The 16,238-nt window shown below is 44.8% G+C and overlaps 2 protein-coding genes and 1 non-coding gene across 5 annotated transcripts in view; 2 read left to right on the top strand and 1 right to left on the bottom strand.

Moving 5' to 3' along the window:
• LOC128352684 (heme-binding protein 1-like) overlaps positions 1-112 on the top strand; it is a 21,045-nt gene extending 20,933 nt beyond the window's left edge. For all 3 annotated transcript variants that reach the window (XM_053313284.1, XM_053313285.1, XM_053313283.1), the window contains exon 6: positions 1-112. This exon is cut by the window's left edge and continues 1,086 nt beyond it. The gene's annotated coding sequence lies outside the window, so the exon portion shown is untranslated.
• Positions 113-7,986: 7,874 nt separating this feature from the next.
• On the bottom strand, positions 7,987-8,064 carry TRNAA-GGC (transfer RNA alanine (anticodon GGC)). Its single transcript has one exon. It is a non-coding gene; the product is annotated as a tRNA-Ala (tRNA).
• A 4,175-nt stretch (positions 8,065-12,239) lies between these two features.
• The window catches only part of PTK7 (protein tyrosine kinase 7 (inactive)), a 153,145-nt gene continuing 149,146 nt past the window's right edge, over positions 12,240-16,238 (top strand). Inside the window, exon 1 of the mRNA XM_053313098.1 lies at positions 12,240-12,555. Coding sequence (XP_053169073.1) covers positions 12,498-12,555 — 58 coding nt within the window. The 5' untranslated portion in view covers positions 12,240-12,497. The remainder of the gene's footprint in view (positions 12,556-16,238) is intronic.

Below are 16,238 nucleotides of genomic sequence, written 5' to 3'. Positions count from 1 at the left end.
CGTTGTGCATTGATTTGTTGGTTTCACTCTCATGAATGCTGCTGTCCTCTCCCAAGGGAGGCTGGTAGTACAAAGCAAACCTGAAATAAAATCCAGCTCAAACCTCTGAAAATGGCATTGTATTGACTTCTGTGATTTATAACTCCAGGGAGCAGCTAGTGTCCTTCCAAACACAGCAATTCTGCTGGGCTCCAGCTGACATTTGGTGAGTAACCAAATGACAAGACTGCTGCTTCAGGATACCTAGCTGCAATACAGAGTACTAGAATCAGGGTAAAATAAAGTAGCGCTGTTGAGTCGGTGTTGACTCTGGCGACCACAGAGCCATGTGGTTTATTTTGGTAGTATACAGGAGGGGTTTACCATGGACATCTCCCGCACAGTATTAGATGATGCCTTTCAGCACCTTCCTATATCGCTGCTGCCCAACATAGGTGTTTCCCATATTCTGGGAAACATACCAGCGTGGATTCAAACCGACAACCTCTTGCTTGCTAATGGCTCAGTGAGGAAATAACTTGCCTAGTGAGCAAGAGGTTGCCGGTAGAATCAGGGTACTTAATTGCAATACAGAGAAGTCGCTTTCAACCATTCCATTACCTTCCTAAGCTGCTTTCGCTGAACACAGCAGTCAACTGAGTCATTGCATGTAGTACTTCTTGACACCTGAACCTAGCTAGCCCCAAGAGAACACAGCAGTGGAAGCATTTCCCCTTCAAAGACAAGAGGGACAAGACATTTTGCTTCTGTCACTCACATTCTATACAACTGAATAAGAAAAACACAAAACAAACAGTGGACTATTTATATATGGTCAATATTTGCATATAAAAAAAACCCTAAAGCACCTTATAATATAAATAAAAACAATAGAACACAATGAGGCCCTCCACATGAGCAGTGTGGAGAGCTTGCAGGGCTTGTGTGGGGAGAGGAGGCTTAGCCCGCTCTCCCCACACACGATCAAACACCTAGCCCTGGGCGACTGGATCGGCCACCCACAGGACTACCGGCTCTGTCATGGAGCTGGTAGGGGCTGCGGGGATCGGTGGCTGCCCAGCCCCTGGAAGTCCCAGGATGCCCCATGCAAGCGCGTGGGGCACCCTGGGGAGCCTCCTGATGGGTCTCCTCGCACGTCACTGTGGCACAGAACTGCACCATGGCAACTCACGATAGCCAAAATGAGGTTAGTGGAGCGTTCACTCCGCTAACCTCATTTAAGGAGAAGGGTGTTTCGGTGGGCTAGCCACCAGAGGACAACCGGGCTTGCCTGAGAACCCAGTGGTTCTCATGACGGGGGGAAACCGGGCTGGGCTCCCCGCATCATGAGAATAGCTGAATGTATGACAATTTATAGGTGCTTGTCCTTGAAAAACCTTTATCCTAGAAGCATCAAGACTGACATACATAGTGACTGGTGACAGGACAGATCCCCCTCTACAGAGTTAACGTCTTTGGTGTGTTGCAACTGCAAGACATGAGTGATACCAGGGTTCCAGCTTCCAGAAGCGATTATAAAGTGGAATGTGTTGCAGAAGGCGGTGGGTTTAACAGTTTATAATAAAACAGCAAAAATGTCAATTTTAAAAACGTATCAGGCCTGAGGATTAGCCCACCTATCTGCAGATAAAAGTTTTGGTGTGACTAATAATCGCTCAGAGACTACAGATGCTTAATAAGACATTACTGGGCAACTGCTTTTGTTGATATTATGATTAATTTAAGACCTGAGAGAGAATGTTAGAAACAAGAGAGTGGTCAAATACATTGTGAGAAATACATTCTAGAGAAAGGCTGTTTGGACAGTTAAATAGCTCACTATTACAGCTGAGACCTATCCTTCTAATAAACTATCTGTAAATACAGTAAACAGTCAACAAAACCAGTATGAAGATAGAAAGCCAGCAGGGGAGGGGGCACTTCCCAGTGTACTGCACAGAGTGCCACATGTATTACTATTTGCCCCATGGGCAAAAGTCATGGGTGGGTCATGGGTCATGGGGGGGTCATGGGTCATGGGTGCTCAGTGCAAGGAGCTCCTGGCTTTCAGGGAACAAATTTGTTCCCTTGAGACCAAGGTGGCGGATCTGGAGAAGCTCAGAGAGAAAGAGAGGCATGCGGATGAGACCTTCAGGGACGTGGTAAAGGCATCCCACTCCAGGGCTGCCAGCTCCTCCGCTGTCAGGGAGAATGAAGGTCTCGGGCAAGGAGGACATCAGTCTGAGGAAGAGGGAAATGCACCTTTAGAAGGGACCCCTTCAGTGGATGATGAGCCCATATCCTCTCGCACAGGAGATACTCCTCCAGGGGGTGGGGGCTTCCTTGTAGTGGGTGATTTGATCATTAGAGATATAGAGAGATGGGTTTGTGACCCGCGTGTTGACCGCACGGTGACTTGCCTGCCTGGCGCAAAGGTTGCAGACATCATGCAGCATATAGATAGGCTCTTAGGCAGTGCTGGGGAGAAGACAGCTGTCATGGTGCATGTCAGTACCAACGATGTGGGGAAATGTAGTTGGGAGGTCCTGGAAGCCAAATTTAGGCTGATAGTTAGCATATTGAAGTCCAGGACCCCCAAGGTAGCATTCTCAGAAATTCTGCCTGTTCCACGCGCAGGTACAGTGAGACAGGCAGAGCTGAGGGGTTTCAATGTGTGGATGAGACGTTGGTGCCGGGAGGAGGGTTTTAGATTTGTTAGGCACTGGGATACATTTTTGGGGAAGCAAGGCCTGTACAAAAGGGACTGGCTGCACGTGAACCAAGATGGAACCAGACTGCTGGCGCTTAAAATCAAAAAGGTTGCAGAGCAGCTTTTAAAATGATGCCTGGGGAATTGCCAACGGGAGCTGGGCGGTATCGGGTTCAGCAAACACCATCCTTTAAAATGTAAGGGTGCAAAGTATTCAGATAAAACAGAAGGGGACAGAGCAGAACCACATAAAGAGCAGACGGGAGACTGTGCCAGTTGGTCAAAGAGTCAAAAGAAAGATAGCGTACACCAGGGAATAGATTCAGTGTATAGGTGCTTATATGCCAATGCCAGAAGCCTCCGAGACAAGATGGGTGAGCTGGAGTTCTTGGTTGCTAATGCAGAAATAGATATAGTGGGCATAACAGAAACATGGTGGAACGGTGAAAACCAGTGGGACACTGTTATCCCTGGATATAAACTCTATAGAAAGGACAGGGATGGACGCCTTGGAGGTGGAGTAGCACTGTATGTTAAAGAAGGCATAGAATCTAACAAGGTAGAAAACCTAGGTGGACTAGAATCCTCCACAGAAACCCTGTGGGTGACAATACAATGCCTGAAAGGCAATGTGTTACTGGGGATGTGCTATCGCTCTCTGGATCAAAACGCTGACAGTGACTGGGAGTTGCAGCAGGAAATCAGGGAGGCGTTAAGGAGAGGCAGGGCTGTAATCATGGGTGACTTCAATTACCCACACATAGACTGGGTAAATTTGCAGTCAGGTCATGACAAAGAGGTAAAATTTCTAGATACACTGAATGACTGTGCCCTAGAACAGTTGGTCTTGGAACCAACCAGAGAGAAGGTGACCTTGGACTTAATTGTGAGTAGCACCCAGGACCTGGTGCATGATGTCAGTGTCATTGACCCTTTAGGGAACAGTGACCATAGTGCCATCAAATTCAGCGTACATGCAGGGGAAGAGAATCCCCAAGGAAGTCTAACGCAGACATTTTGAATTTCACAAGAGGAAACTTCTCCAAAATGAGGAGTATGGTGAAAAGAAACTGAAAGGGAAAATCAGGAGAGTCACTTTGCTCCAGAATGCATGGAGTTTGCTCAAAACCACAATACTAGAAGCCCAGTTTGACTGTATACTCAAAAGGGGGAAAGGTACCACTAAGTCCAGGAGGATGCCAGAATGGATAACCGGTAAAGTCAAGGAAGCCATAAAAGGGAAGAAGACTTCCTTCCAAAATTGGAAGGCCTGTCCAAATGAAGAGAACAGAAAGGAACACAAACTCTGGCAAAAGAAATGCAAGGTGACAATAAGGGAGGCAAAAAGAGAGTTTGAGGAACATTTAGCTAAAAGTATCAAGGGGAATAACAAAAGCTTCTTTAAATACATCAGAAGCAGGAAACCTGCCAGGGAGGCGGTTGGACCATTAGACAATGAGGAAGTGAAAGGGATTATTAAGGAGGATATGGAGGTTGCAGAGAAGATAAATGAGTTATTTGCGTCCGTCTTCAAGCGTCCGTCTTCAGAGGATATTGAGTGTATACCTGTTCCTGAACCAGGCTTTTTGGGGCTGAAGGCTAAAGGACTGAGTCAGATAGAAGTGACAAGAGAACATATTCTAAACTGTCTGGAAAAATGAAAAACTAACAGATCGCCAGGGCTGGATGGTATCCATCCAAGAGTCCTCAAAGAACTCAAATGTGAAATTGCCGGCCTCCTTGCTAAAATATATAACTTATCCCTGCAATCTGACTCTGTACTGGGGGACTGGAAAGTAGCCAATGTAACACCGATTTTCAAAAAGGGATCCAGGGATGATCTGGAAAATTACAGGCCGGTTAGCTTCCATCCGTTAAGGCAAATTGATGGAAAGTATCCTCAAAGATAAAATTGTAAAGCACATAGAAGAACAGGCCCTGCTGGGAAAGAACCAGCATGGCTTCCGCAAAGGTAAATCTTGCCTCACAAACCTTTTGGAGTTCTTTGAGAGTGTCAAGTGTGTGGATCAAGGTGGTACAGTTGACATAATATACCTGGACTTCCAAAAAGCTTTTGACAAAGTTCCTCATCAAAGACTTTTGAGGAAACGTAGCAGTTATGGGATAAGGGGACAAGTACATGTGTGGATTGCTAACTGGTTGAAAGACAGGAAACAGAAGGTAGGTAAAAATGGAGAGTTTTCACAATGGAGGGAAGTAAGAAGTGGGGTTCCCCAGGGATCTGTACTTGGACCAGTGCTTTTTAATTTATTCATAAATGATCTAGAAGTAGGGGTAAGCAGCAAGGTGGTCAGATTTGCAGATGATACCAAACTCTTTTGGATAGTGAAATCCCAAACGAATTGTGAAAAGCTCCAAAAGGATCTCTCCAAATTGGGTGAGTGGGCGACAAAGTGGCAAATGCGGTTCAGTGTTGGCAAGTGTAGAGTGATGCACATTGGGATGAAAAACCCCAACTCCAAGTATATGCTGATGGGATCTGAGCTGTTGGGGACTCACCAGGAGAGGGATCTTGGGGTTGTGGTGGACAGCTCGTTGAAAGTGTCGACAGTGTGCGGCAGCTGTGGAAAAGGCCAGTTCCATGCTGGGGATCATTAGGAAGTGGATTGAAAATAAAACTGCTAATATTATAATGCCCTTATACAAAACTATGGTGCAGCCACACCTGGAGTACTCTGTACAATTCTGGTCACCACATCTAAAAAAGGACATTGTAGAACTGGAAAAAGTGCAGAAGAGGGTAACCAAGATGATCGAGGGCCTAGAGCACCCTCCTAACAAGGCAAGGCTACAACACCTGGGGCTATTTCGTTTAGGGGGAAAAATGACTGCGGGGAGACATGATAGAGGACTATAAAATCATGTATGGTGTGGAGGAAGTGGATAGAGAGAAATTCTTCTCACATAACACTAGATCCAGGGGTCATCCCATGAAATTGATTGGCAGGAAATCTAGGACCAACAAACGGAAGTACATTTCACACAACGCATAATCAACTTGTGGAATTCTCTGCCACAAGATGTGGTGACAGCCAACAACCTGGATGGCTTTAAGAGTAGTTTGGATAACTTCATGGAGGAGAGGTCTATCAATGGCTACCGGTCAGAGGGCTATAGGCCACCTCCAGCCTCAAAGGCAGGATGCCTCTGAGTACCAGTTGCAGGGGAGCAACAGCAGGAGAGAGGGCATGCCCTCAACTCCTGCCTGTGGCTTCCAGCGGCATCTGGTGGGCCACTGTGTGAAACAGGATGCTGGACTAGATGGGCCTTGGGCCTGATCCAGCACAGAGCTATTCTTATGTTCTTATTGTGGGGTGTTCGCTGTACATGATAGGGAGCTTGCAACACATGATGCAGAGAAAGCAGAGGCACAGAATGTTTTTGTCATCTTGATATTTGAGAATAAACTCACTTTCAGGCAGGTAGCCAAGACATTTGGCAGAAGCAACGAAGCAGTCCTCTAGGTGGAAAAGCAGTGCGTCAAGGTAAAGGTTCTCTGGAATAACCTGACATTTTCATATTGATGGGACTAAGCTACATCCAGGACTATGTGTACTTTCTGCTATTAAAAAAAAAAGATTCTGCACCAAAGAAAGGTTGAATTCATTGACCTGTATACATTAGGCAATGTGCATTTATCTGCATATTTTGCAGAATTCTGCTTCTCTTCTTATGTCAAGAAACAAAGAGGTGCATGGAGTATTTTGGAGATCTTAATCAGATCCACCCCGCTGGCTTGTAAGAATTCATCAGGCATTGTTCCATCTTGTTCTTATGGCCAGGCATACACACGCCTTCAAGTGTATTGTAGTCATGGGCTAGAAATTTGTTTTTGTTTTTTAGACTGAAGCCAAAATCCTCAAGATGCTGACTTTGGTACCCAGTACTAAATTCTGTACTTAACAGAATTGTGAACTTTGTTTCATTTATAACCCATTCATTTTTCAAGGCATTCGGGGCAGCAGGTTATTTTTATCCTCACAAACAATCCTATGGGATAGGTTGAGAAATAAGTGACTGGCCCAAAGTAATCAACTGAAAACCATTGTGGCTGGGGATGATGGGTGTTGTAGTCCAGCAACATGTAGGGAATCAAGGTTGGGAACCCCAGTACTAATTTATTAGGTGAGCAAGGAAGTAGTGTGGTTTTAAAATCTTCCAGTCATACCAAACTGGAAAAGACTGTGAGCACTTTGGAGAATGGGATTCAAAATTCTCTCACCTTGGGAGAAATAAATAAAATTAAACCACATACCTTTCTTTGTCTGGTCACCTACTGCCAAAGAAACCTCACAGCTTCCTACCTGATCTTAACAAAAGTGTTACCTTGTTGTCTGTAGCTAGCAAATCTTTCAGAAAAACTCCTGTGTATGCATTTCTCAAAGTGTCAGCATCTTCTAGCTAAGGTCTATGTTCTAATCTTGCACATCTTTAAAGTCACATTTAACATTCTTATGTGGAGGTGTTGTAAAGGGACTTTTACCAGTAATTTCCTGGTCTGGCAACATATTAGTGTGAGAACCTAAATTGCTGTGTCTTGAAAGGACAAAGCGATCAGGAATTTGAGTTGAGGCACTGACCCAAATTCCACCTTGAGAGAGAGAGAGAGAGAGAGAGAGAGAGAGAGAGAGAGAGAGAGTGTTTTCCTCCTTCAGAATTTATTTATTTTATTACATTTCTATACTGCCCAAAACGTGTATCTCTGAGATAACATCAAAGCAGAAGAGGCAAAGGCATCTGAAAAACAGCACCCTTAGTAAGAAAAAAGGAAAGGAAAGGAAAGTTACTTATGATATGAAGGGACCAAAACAGATATGAGGAGCCTCTGCTGTAGATACATAAGGTTGGGCTCATGGAGTTAAATTACTATTCCAGTACTTCTGGCAGCCATAAGTAAAGGCAAAAGTATTATGAGCTAAAAAAGTAGAGAAGATAATCAATAGGTCATCCAGGTATTATCAAGGTGCTAGTGCTTGCCTTTAAAATGTTTCACACCTGGGGACCTACACTACCTCTCTTGCTATGAATCCATACCTGCCAATACGTATGTTCCTGTTATCTCATTCACCTGAATGTGGAAATAGGGACATGTTGGCAAGTATGTTAAAATCCATCCCGCCTGTACTCAAGACCATGCTCTGTGTCTTCACATGTGAGAATACAAGAAGCTGCCTTATAACATGCCAGACCATTGGTCCATCGAGCTCTGTTTTGTCTGCAGTGACTGGCAGCAGCTTCTCCAAAGTTCCAGGCAGAAGTTTTCCCCCAGCCCTACCTGGAGATGCCAGGGATTAAACCTGGGACCTTCTGCATGCCAAGCAGATGCTCTACCATTAAGCTATGGCTCCATCCCCGTATAATCATCAACAGCAAGGAGTAGAGCCATGACAGCAATTATATTTATTTAGAGCCCATAAATTAGGCCACCCTTCAGAAGATCTACAAACAGGACTTGCAATCAGCACTTTCCGTAAAACTATGAAATTAATGACCTATCTGAAGCAGCCTGATACTCTCCCATCTCTTTCTATTTTAGGAGGGCTAAATTCACCTTTCTCAAACATGTTTCACTGCTTTATATCATTTTATTGCTAACAGACAGGTTGTCTTGTTATGATAGTTGTTTTTGTTCAAAACTACTGTTTAAAAGTGCTTAGTATGTTTCTCTTGAGCTTGGAAAGGCAAGATAAAAATGTTATAAACAAACTATTTCTACTACTGTTTATACACTGCTTTTTAGTGAAAACGTTATCAAAGCGGTTTACATGAAAAAAGAATAAGATTGTCCCCAAAGGGTTCACCACAAGGGAGACACCAGTTACAGCCACTGGAGAGATGCTGTGCTGGGGTTGGATAGGGGCAGTTACTACTCTCCCTGAGTTAAACATAAGAGAATCACCACTTTGGAGGTTGCCTCTTTGCCTAATCAGCAGGGTTAGGGTTGGAAACAAACCACTTCTTTGTTTCTTGGAAAGTTAATATCAACAATGTTTGACATAAATGAGGGCTACAGGCCCCTGAAAGACAGATATGTTTATTATAACATTAGTGTGAGCCCACTTAATTAGATGCAGAAAGTAATATTTTGATAAAGCTTATGCTACATTAAATTTATTCTAAGTACCACAGGATGGCTGGTTTTGCTACAACAAATTAACATGGCTATCCCTCTGGGAAATGATTTCAGCATTTCTGCTGGGGTGTTTTCTGTTTTAAACCAACTAGCTCAAAATATTAGCCTGTATAATTGTGTGTTTCTGCAAGGTACTGGCTGCTAATGTTCAGCAGTGGTTGGTAATGGTAACTACTAGATAGAAGTGTTCAAATGAACAACGGTGTGAGTAGCTTCCATTAGGGGACACAATTCCTCTAAATAACCCCCAAAGCATTTTCATATGCACTTTATACCAGAAAAAGAAACACCACAGTTTGCACATTCCTAGAGTAAATGGCTCTTTATCCTGCAATTTTCCTGAACAGCATGTGAACTCCCTGGGGTAACGAAGGCCATTTACCACACAGTAAGCATTTTGTGAGAACACAAACAAAGGTTATAATCTTTATAGCCTCATCCCTATTTGCTAGCCTGTAAAGGAAATAGGGTTGTCACCAGCCCTGCTGTTCTCAGCTTGAGATAATCAAGGAATGGAATAGGACTCAGAGCCCTTTGATCTCCTCAGTGAGTGATCAGAGAGAGGAAAACTTCTCAAGGCTTGGAGACTAGTTTCTTTAATGGTTTTAGCAGCCCCTTGTAAAGTGACCTCAGAGTAGGAGACCACAATGTCATGTCTCTGCAGCAGGCTGAAATCTATGAATATAAGCACAACTGAGATGAGATATTTAGTATGTTGTGTGTATGAACAATTATGAACAGTTGACCAGTTGGTCTCAGAAAATAAGCAGGGGGAAATGAGCAAGAGGTCTGTGCCACTAAGTAATCTGTAGCATATGAGAGCTCATTGTATGATAATCTCATATCTAGGATGATATGTTACTTTCTTCAGGCAGAAGAAACAGTAGTCCATCAGGGGATACCATCTTTCCAATTCTGAGCTTCCAACTTTTAATTACTTTGGAACCCTTGTTGGGTAAAATCTAAGAGTATGGTCCATAGAGACTATTGTTAGGACTTGGATCTTAAGACATTTGGTAAGTTACTTATCAAGATGACTGATAGGAAATGAAAACCTCTTTATGACTTCCCTGAGGGCTTGTGGTTTCCTCCCCCAAAGAAACTACTTTAATTCATCCCTTCCCACAAATTCTAGAACCATTCTTTTCCTTTCAGGGTCTAGCTAGCCTCTTGTAAATATAAATTGCTGGCTACTCAGTCTATGAGATCATTCACACAATCCAAAACTGTGTTCTACCCAGGTTTGGAAGCTGTGTGCGATCCCAGGTTTTGGTTGTGTGGAAGCAAGGTAAGAAGAAAACCTGGGTATAAGTGATGGTATGGAAGCAAGGTAAGAGAAAAAGCTACCGAGGTTTCCCTCTGTCTTGCTTCCACACCATCACTTCTACCCAGGTTTTCCTCTTACCTTGTTTTCACACAATCAAAAATTGGGAGCACACACAGCTTCCATACCTGGGTAGAACACAGTTTATGACTGTATGATTCACCTCACTGTATTCACATGAGCAAAGGCAAACTGTGGTACTTCTTCATGGCTAAAGACCTAAGCATGCTCATTATGGACAAACATCAGACTTTTAGCACCATGCACCAGGTACTTAGTCCCATATTAATTGTGTTTTAATAGTTTTAACGTTTTAATTTTAATTGTTGAAATGTTTTAATATTTTATTGGCTGTTTTTATTGTTTTGTAAACCACCCAGAGAACTTGCGTTTTGGGTGGTATAGAAATGTATTAATCAAACAAACAAACAAACAAATAGGGATGAGCCCGGACCGGTCTGGAGGCCATTTTGAAGGCCTCCGAACTGGTCTGGACTTGAGGGCGGTCCGGCACTGCTATGGGGGGCTCTTTAAGGGCGGGGGAGGGTGTACTTACCCTCCCTGCCACATTTCCCCCACCGGCGCCTTCATTTAGTAAAGCTTTTGGGGCGGCAGGATGCCTCCCTGCTGCCCCTTCCCCCAGTCGTCGGCAAAAGGCTTCACAAAGCATTTTGTGCGTGCGCACGTCACGTCTCCATGTCCACAGAAACCCTTTACTAAATGAAGGCGCCGGCAGGGGAAACGCACCGGGGGGGGTAAGTACACCCTCCCCTGCCCTTAAAGAGCCCCCCACAGCAGTGGGACCGCGGTTCCGTGCACATCCCTACAAACAAACAAATAAATTCAGTGAGACTTCAGTGTAAACATGTTGAGGATGGGGAACTACTCAGATGTGCAAGATTTGCTACTGCACTATTCTCACACATATTGTGTTAAAATTTACATTACCATATTTCCCCTATCAAGTGGATCATGTCTGATGAAACTAAGCAGGGATATCCCAGGATTCTTTCCTGTTCTGCTTTGTAGAAAAGTAATACATTTTATGGTAGAACCAAGACATCTTGGCAAGAGATAGAACCCGCCCAACACTTCAGCAGGTGTATTATGTTTTTTCCTCAGAAGAATTTGTTATTTTATTTCTCTTCAGAAGAGGTCTATGTATGGCATCACTGACACACATATAAGGGTTGAGAAGATTTGGGGTCTGCGTTTGGAACATGGTGAAGCAGTTGAGTTGGGAGATTGCATGGCCAGTTATCCAGCTTGCATCTCACTTACCCCATCACTTGAGTTTGTTTTTTGCAGGAAGGGCAATGCAGTGGTGGTAAGTTTTATGGCTGTTTTTAAATTGTTGCATTGTTTTAACTTTTATATGTGATTTAATTGTTTTTATGTTCACTACCCAGAGAGAAAGTTTGGGCAGTATAGAAGTTTAATAAATAAATAAATAAATAAATAAAATATGGGCTGCATCTGTTATGGTAACCATATGAAAAGTTTATACATGTTGGCTTCTAGTTTGTAGTGAGCTAGGAAAGCCAAGAAGACATGTGCACCAGCAAACCCAGTTTTTCAGGCCATTTATGAAGGTGTGTTTAAAAAAACAACCAACTTTTGTCCTCCCTGAGCAATGATGGCTGAAACCAGAAGCACACAACTTGCTCGTGACAAGCAGAGGTAGCTGGAGCAGGAAGGGACATGGGGGCAAGTTGGCTTCCAATTTGTGGCCAGCTACTTATATGCGCCTCCTGCTTCCAGGAAAGCGTCCACCATGCATTAGAAAACCCACTTTTAGGATGATGTGTGCGCTACAAAGTAGTTGTCTGGGGGACGAGGGCTGAAACGCTCCCCCACTGCCACCAGCTGCAGGCGTGCGAGTTAACTTTGAATCGCAGGGGGTTGAAGAAGGGCTGAACATGGGGCTGAGAGATAGGAAACGCTCTCTTCCTGCCAGCCGCAGAACCTGAGGAGGCACTTTGGGATGTGTGTTGAGGTCGCCCAGCAGGGGTCGCTCGCCAGCCGGACAGGTAATTTGGAAGCAGGAGGAAAAGTGAAGGGGGAGGAGGAGGAATAGGTTTTTCGGCCTGCCTCGCACCGAGGGGGATGAGCATCCCGGCCGGAAGCTCCTCCTTGTCCCGGGTGTGCGAGGGGTGGAGCGGGGCGGGGCAAGGTTAGGCGGCCGGGCCGGCCTGGGCGAAGAGGTTTGCGGCGCTGCTCTCGGGGAGCAGCAGCATGGAGTGAGAGCGGGGAGAGAGAGAGAGAGAGAGAACGAGCCAAGCTTGGAGCTGGCCGGGCACAGCGGGAGGGAGAGCCCAGCCAGAGCCGAGATGTCCGCAGAGATGGCGCGCCGCGGGGTCGGGCTCTTGCTGCTGCCGCTGCTTCTCGGTGAGTACCGGCGGGGGTGGGAGGAGGAGGAGGATGCGGCGCCCCCCCCCCCGCGGAGGCCAGCAAGGGGAGGCCCGGGGGCATCTCGCGCGCCGGGCTGCTGCCTTCCTTCCTTGTGCTGCTCTCGGGGCTGCAGCAGAGCCAGCCAGCCCCACTTTGCGCTTCGGCTCGGGGTGTGTGTGTGCGCGCGCGCGGCTGCAGCGGCGAAGAGGGAGAAAGGCGGCCCTTCCCGAGGCTGCTCCGAGTCCGAGAGGCAGGCTGCTGCTGCAGCGTGGCTCTCCTCCTGGCTGGCTAATGGAGGGAGGGCTGTGAGGAAACGGGAGCGCTGCAGTTTTGCATGGGGGGGGAAGAAAAAGGGGGACTTGGGAGAGCCCGTCCGCCGCGCGTGGAAGAGTGGCCGCCGCCGCCGCCGCCGCCGTTCAGGGAGTTCTCTTTGTGTCCGCCCGAGTTGTAGGAGAGTGCTGGGAAGGGGCTCCCTCTCGCCAGCCATTTGGTGCCAAGTGCCAATCAAGTTCCTCCGCTCTGCGCCCAAAGCGGGATTTGTCCCAGCCAGCCTCTCTCTCCCCCACCCCCCGCAACACACACCCCAACCCCGCTTTTTGCCCCCGCCTCTGCCGCCACAGCAGTTAACCTCCTTTCTCCCCCACCTCACACCACCCTCATTAGACACAAGCCCGGCAATTGCTCGGTGCCATTCAGACTGAACAGCGGGATCTCTCTCCAGCAGGCAGCCAGGCAACATTTCTTCTGGCTGCTGCCGCCGCCGCCGCCGCTGCCTCTAATGTGCTGGTTTGAAACTCCTCCAACGAGGGAGGGAGGGAGGAGTGGGTGTGTTTAGGCTGACTGGAGCAACGAAAGGAATACACGCCAGTTGGGTTTCCCCCCCTTATTTATTTTCTGTTACTGGCGTCTTCAGAGAAACTTAAAATTGCATTCCTAGCCTGTCAGCGACTTTCGCTCTTTGCCATCTTCTTTTTTTCTTTATTGTTCTACAGCATATGGAAAGGGATTTGTATGAAGATAGTTTGCTTAGTTTCTAAAGACTGGTCTCTCTCACACACACAATTGTAGTTAAAGTTACAGAAGGTAATGCAAAGTAACTGGCCGATTTCTTTGGGTAGCCATTAACAGGCTTCTGAAGCTTTTTCGAACTGTTGATCCCAAACTCCCCTGTTAATATACTTTAAAACTAGTGGAGTCATTCTGATGGGCTTCAGTCCAATCGGTAACATACAAGTTGGGGAATCTCATTTCGGCAGTCCTTGGGGTGAATCTGTTGAACTCAAGTGGAACTACAGATTTTAGGAATATCCTCAGTTTTTGACAGCCTGCTTGATTTACAAATTAGGCTGAAGTTGACGAAATTGACACTACATTGTATCTAATCCAAATGTTCCAGTAACTGCTTTGTTACTGTTTTACCCTGTTTTACTGCTTTTTTAAGCTGTTTTACCCTGACAATGAGAGTTAATTAACTCTGATTAATCATCTAACTGCAAGACACTGCAGCTGGACATTTTCTGTTTCAATCAGGTCAATTTATAGGTTACATTAGCTAAAATTTTGGATGGGAGAAACACTAGCACTTCTGCATCCCTGGTTAATAAAGTAATGTCTAAATCACCGACTCACAGATCTAGCCTGTGTTGAATCCCTGTGATCTGGTGTTAACATCAGATCATGAACCTGATTGCAGGTGAAATCTGTATACTGGGGATTTGGATGTATATCTAACTTGCAGGAACATGTATGCCAGATTGCTAGTTGGCATATTGTGCAACTTCTGTGAAGTTGCCTCAGTGCAGTTCCTTGATACAAAAAGTCAAAGACAAAGTTTAAGAGTTTCTTGGATATGGTAAACTTAAGTAGTTACCAAGTAGTCCCCTTTAGTAGTCCCTGCTAACTTGGCAAAGAGGCACCTTTTAAGGTGGTGATTCTCTTTATTTAGCAGGGAGAGAGTAACTGGCCCTATCCACCCCCAGCACAGAACCTCCAGTGACTGTTGCTGGTGTCTATCTTATGTTTCTTTTTCAATTGTGAGCCCTTTAGGGACAGGGATCCATCTTATTTTTATTTATTATTTCTCTATGTAAACTGCCCTGAGCCATTTTTGGAAGGGTGGTATAGAAATCGAATAAATAAATAAAGTAAAAGCTGCTTTTTATGTTAAAGAATTAGCTGGTACAGTACATGCATCTCAGTGTATGAGATGAGGCAAATTCCTATTTATTGCTAAATCCAGGTTGTCTTGAACAACCCCCCAGGTAATGTGCATGGTTCACCTTTTATCCTCACAGCAACCCTGAGGTAGGTTAGACTGACAAAAAGAGAGTGAGAGAGAATGGGTGGCTCAGACTCTCCTAACAAGCTTCTCTTTTTCTGGTGCAGATTTGAACCTGGGTCTCCCTGGTATTAGTCCAGCATTTTGACTGCTATATGGCAGTTGCTTCTTTCCTTTTCCACCTCTTTTCCATCTCGTTGTATAGTGGATACATGCTATTAGAAATTGGACCAGTTGTAGTTTCCTGCAGCATATCCATGTGGGGTTCTAGTAGTAAAAAATATTCTGTGCCCACCTCTTAAATTAATACATTCAGTATGCCATGAATGCTTAACAATCTTATTAGGTAGCTCTGCAATCTTTTGATATGTGTTAATACTTAGCAGTGGAAATCTTTGCTCATGTGCTGCCAAAGAGAGAAAGCTGTACCAAGTTGATGTGTTTGAGGCTGTCAAAGCTATAGTATTCTAGCAGTGAGAATGGTCTGCAACTTCCCTTGTTGTAGGTCAGTTAAAAATTTTCATAGGTATTTCCTAGTCTCTTGTCTGTGCAAAAGAATGTTTTTGCAGTGTTGTTGCATTTGAAATAATAGACATTCCTTGAAATCTCGTGTCCCTATTCATCTATGACTTATGTGTTACTTATTTTTAAAGATACAGCTTCTAAAATGGTGCACTTTCGTAGTATATTCTTTGGACTAGTTGCAGGCGAGCAAAGTTTTGTGTATGATTTTAAAAAGAAAACCTGATCTCAATACTTCTACACAAATACAATTAGAATAAAACAGCTGCAGATAGGAACATAAATGATTTCTTAAGAATATTCACTGATCGCGTTGGGTTTCCTATTCATTGGGTTGGTTCAAATGGCCAAATAAACGATGAGTTATTTGGTCCTAAATATGGCCCAAGCCACAGTCCCTCTTCCTCTTCTTACCTCCTTAGTTCTGTTAGCCAGCATTTGAAACTAGAGTTCAAATGCTGGTTTAATTGTGGTTTATAAATTATAATGGTTGCACAGCTCCAAGTTCAGATGAGCCATACTTTAATCAAGCGATGCTGGCAGCAAATGCAAGTGGAGGAGGTTGAGGGAGGAGAGAGCACTCAGGCTCAGGTAGAGTTCACAGACAAATAAACCAGAGCTTATTTGGTCATCTGAACCAAACCATGATTTCATTTCTGTGGGATTCTCACAACAGCCTTGTGGCAAAAGTCCCTTGCAATTCCCAAGTGCATATGTTCAGAAGTGAATTAACAGCCTGTTAAAATTGTGAAGTTTGATCTTAAATCATGACTATTGCAAATGAAATTGTGCCTCCTTACTGATCTCTGAAACTACCTCTGTTAATCTTAATCCTGCTGCTGTGGAGGCTAGAAGTATTGGTTTTACCACAACGTGAATG

This window comes from Hemicordylus capensis, chromosome 1 (assembly GCF_027244095.1).
Source record: "Hemicordylus capensis ecotype Gifberg chromosome 1, rHemCap1.1.pri, whole genome shotgun sequence".
NCBI classification, from domain to species: Eukaryota; Metazoa; Chordata; class Lepidosauria; order Squamata; family Cordylidae; genus Hemicordylus; species Hemicordylus capensis.
This window is presented reverse-complemented; position numbering and strand designations above follow the sequence as displayed.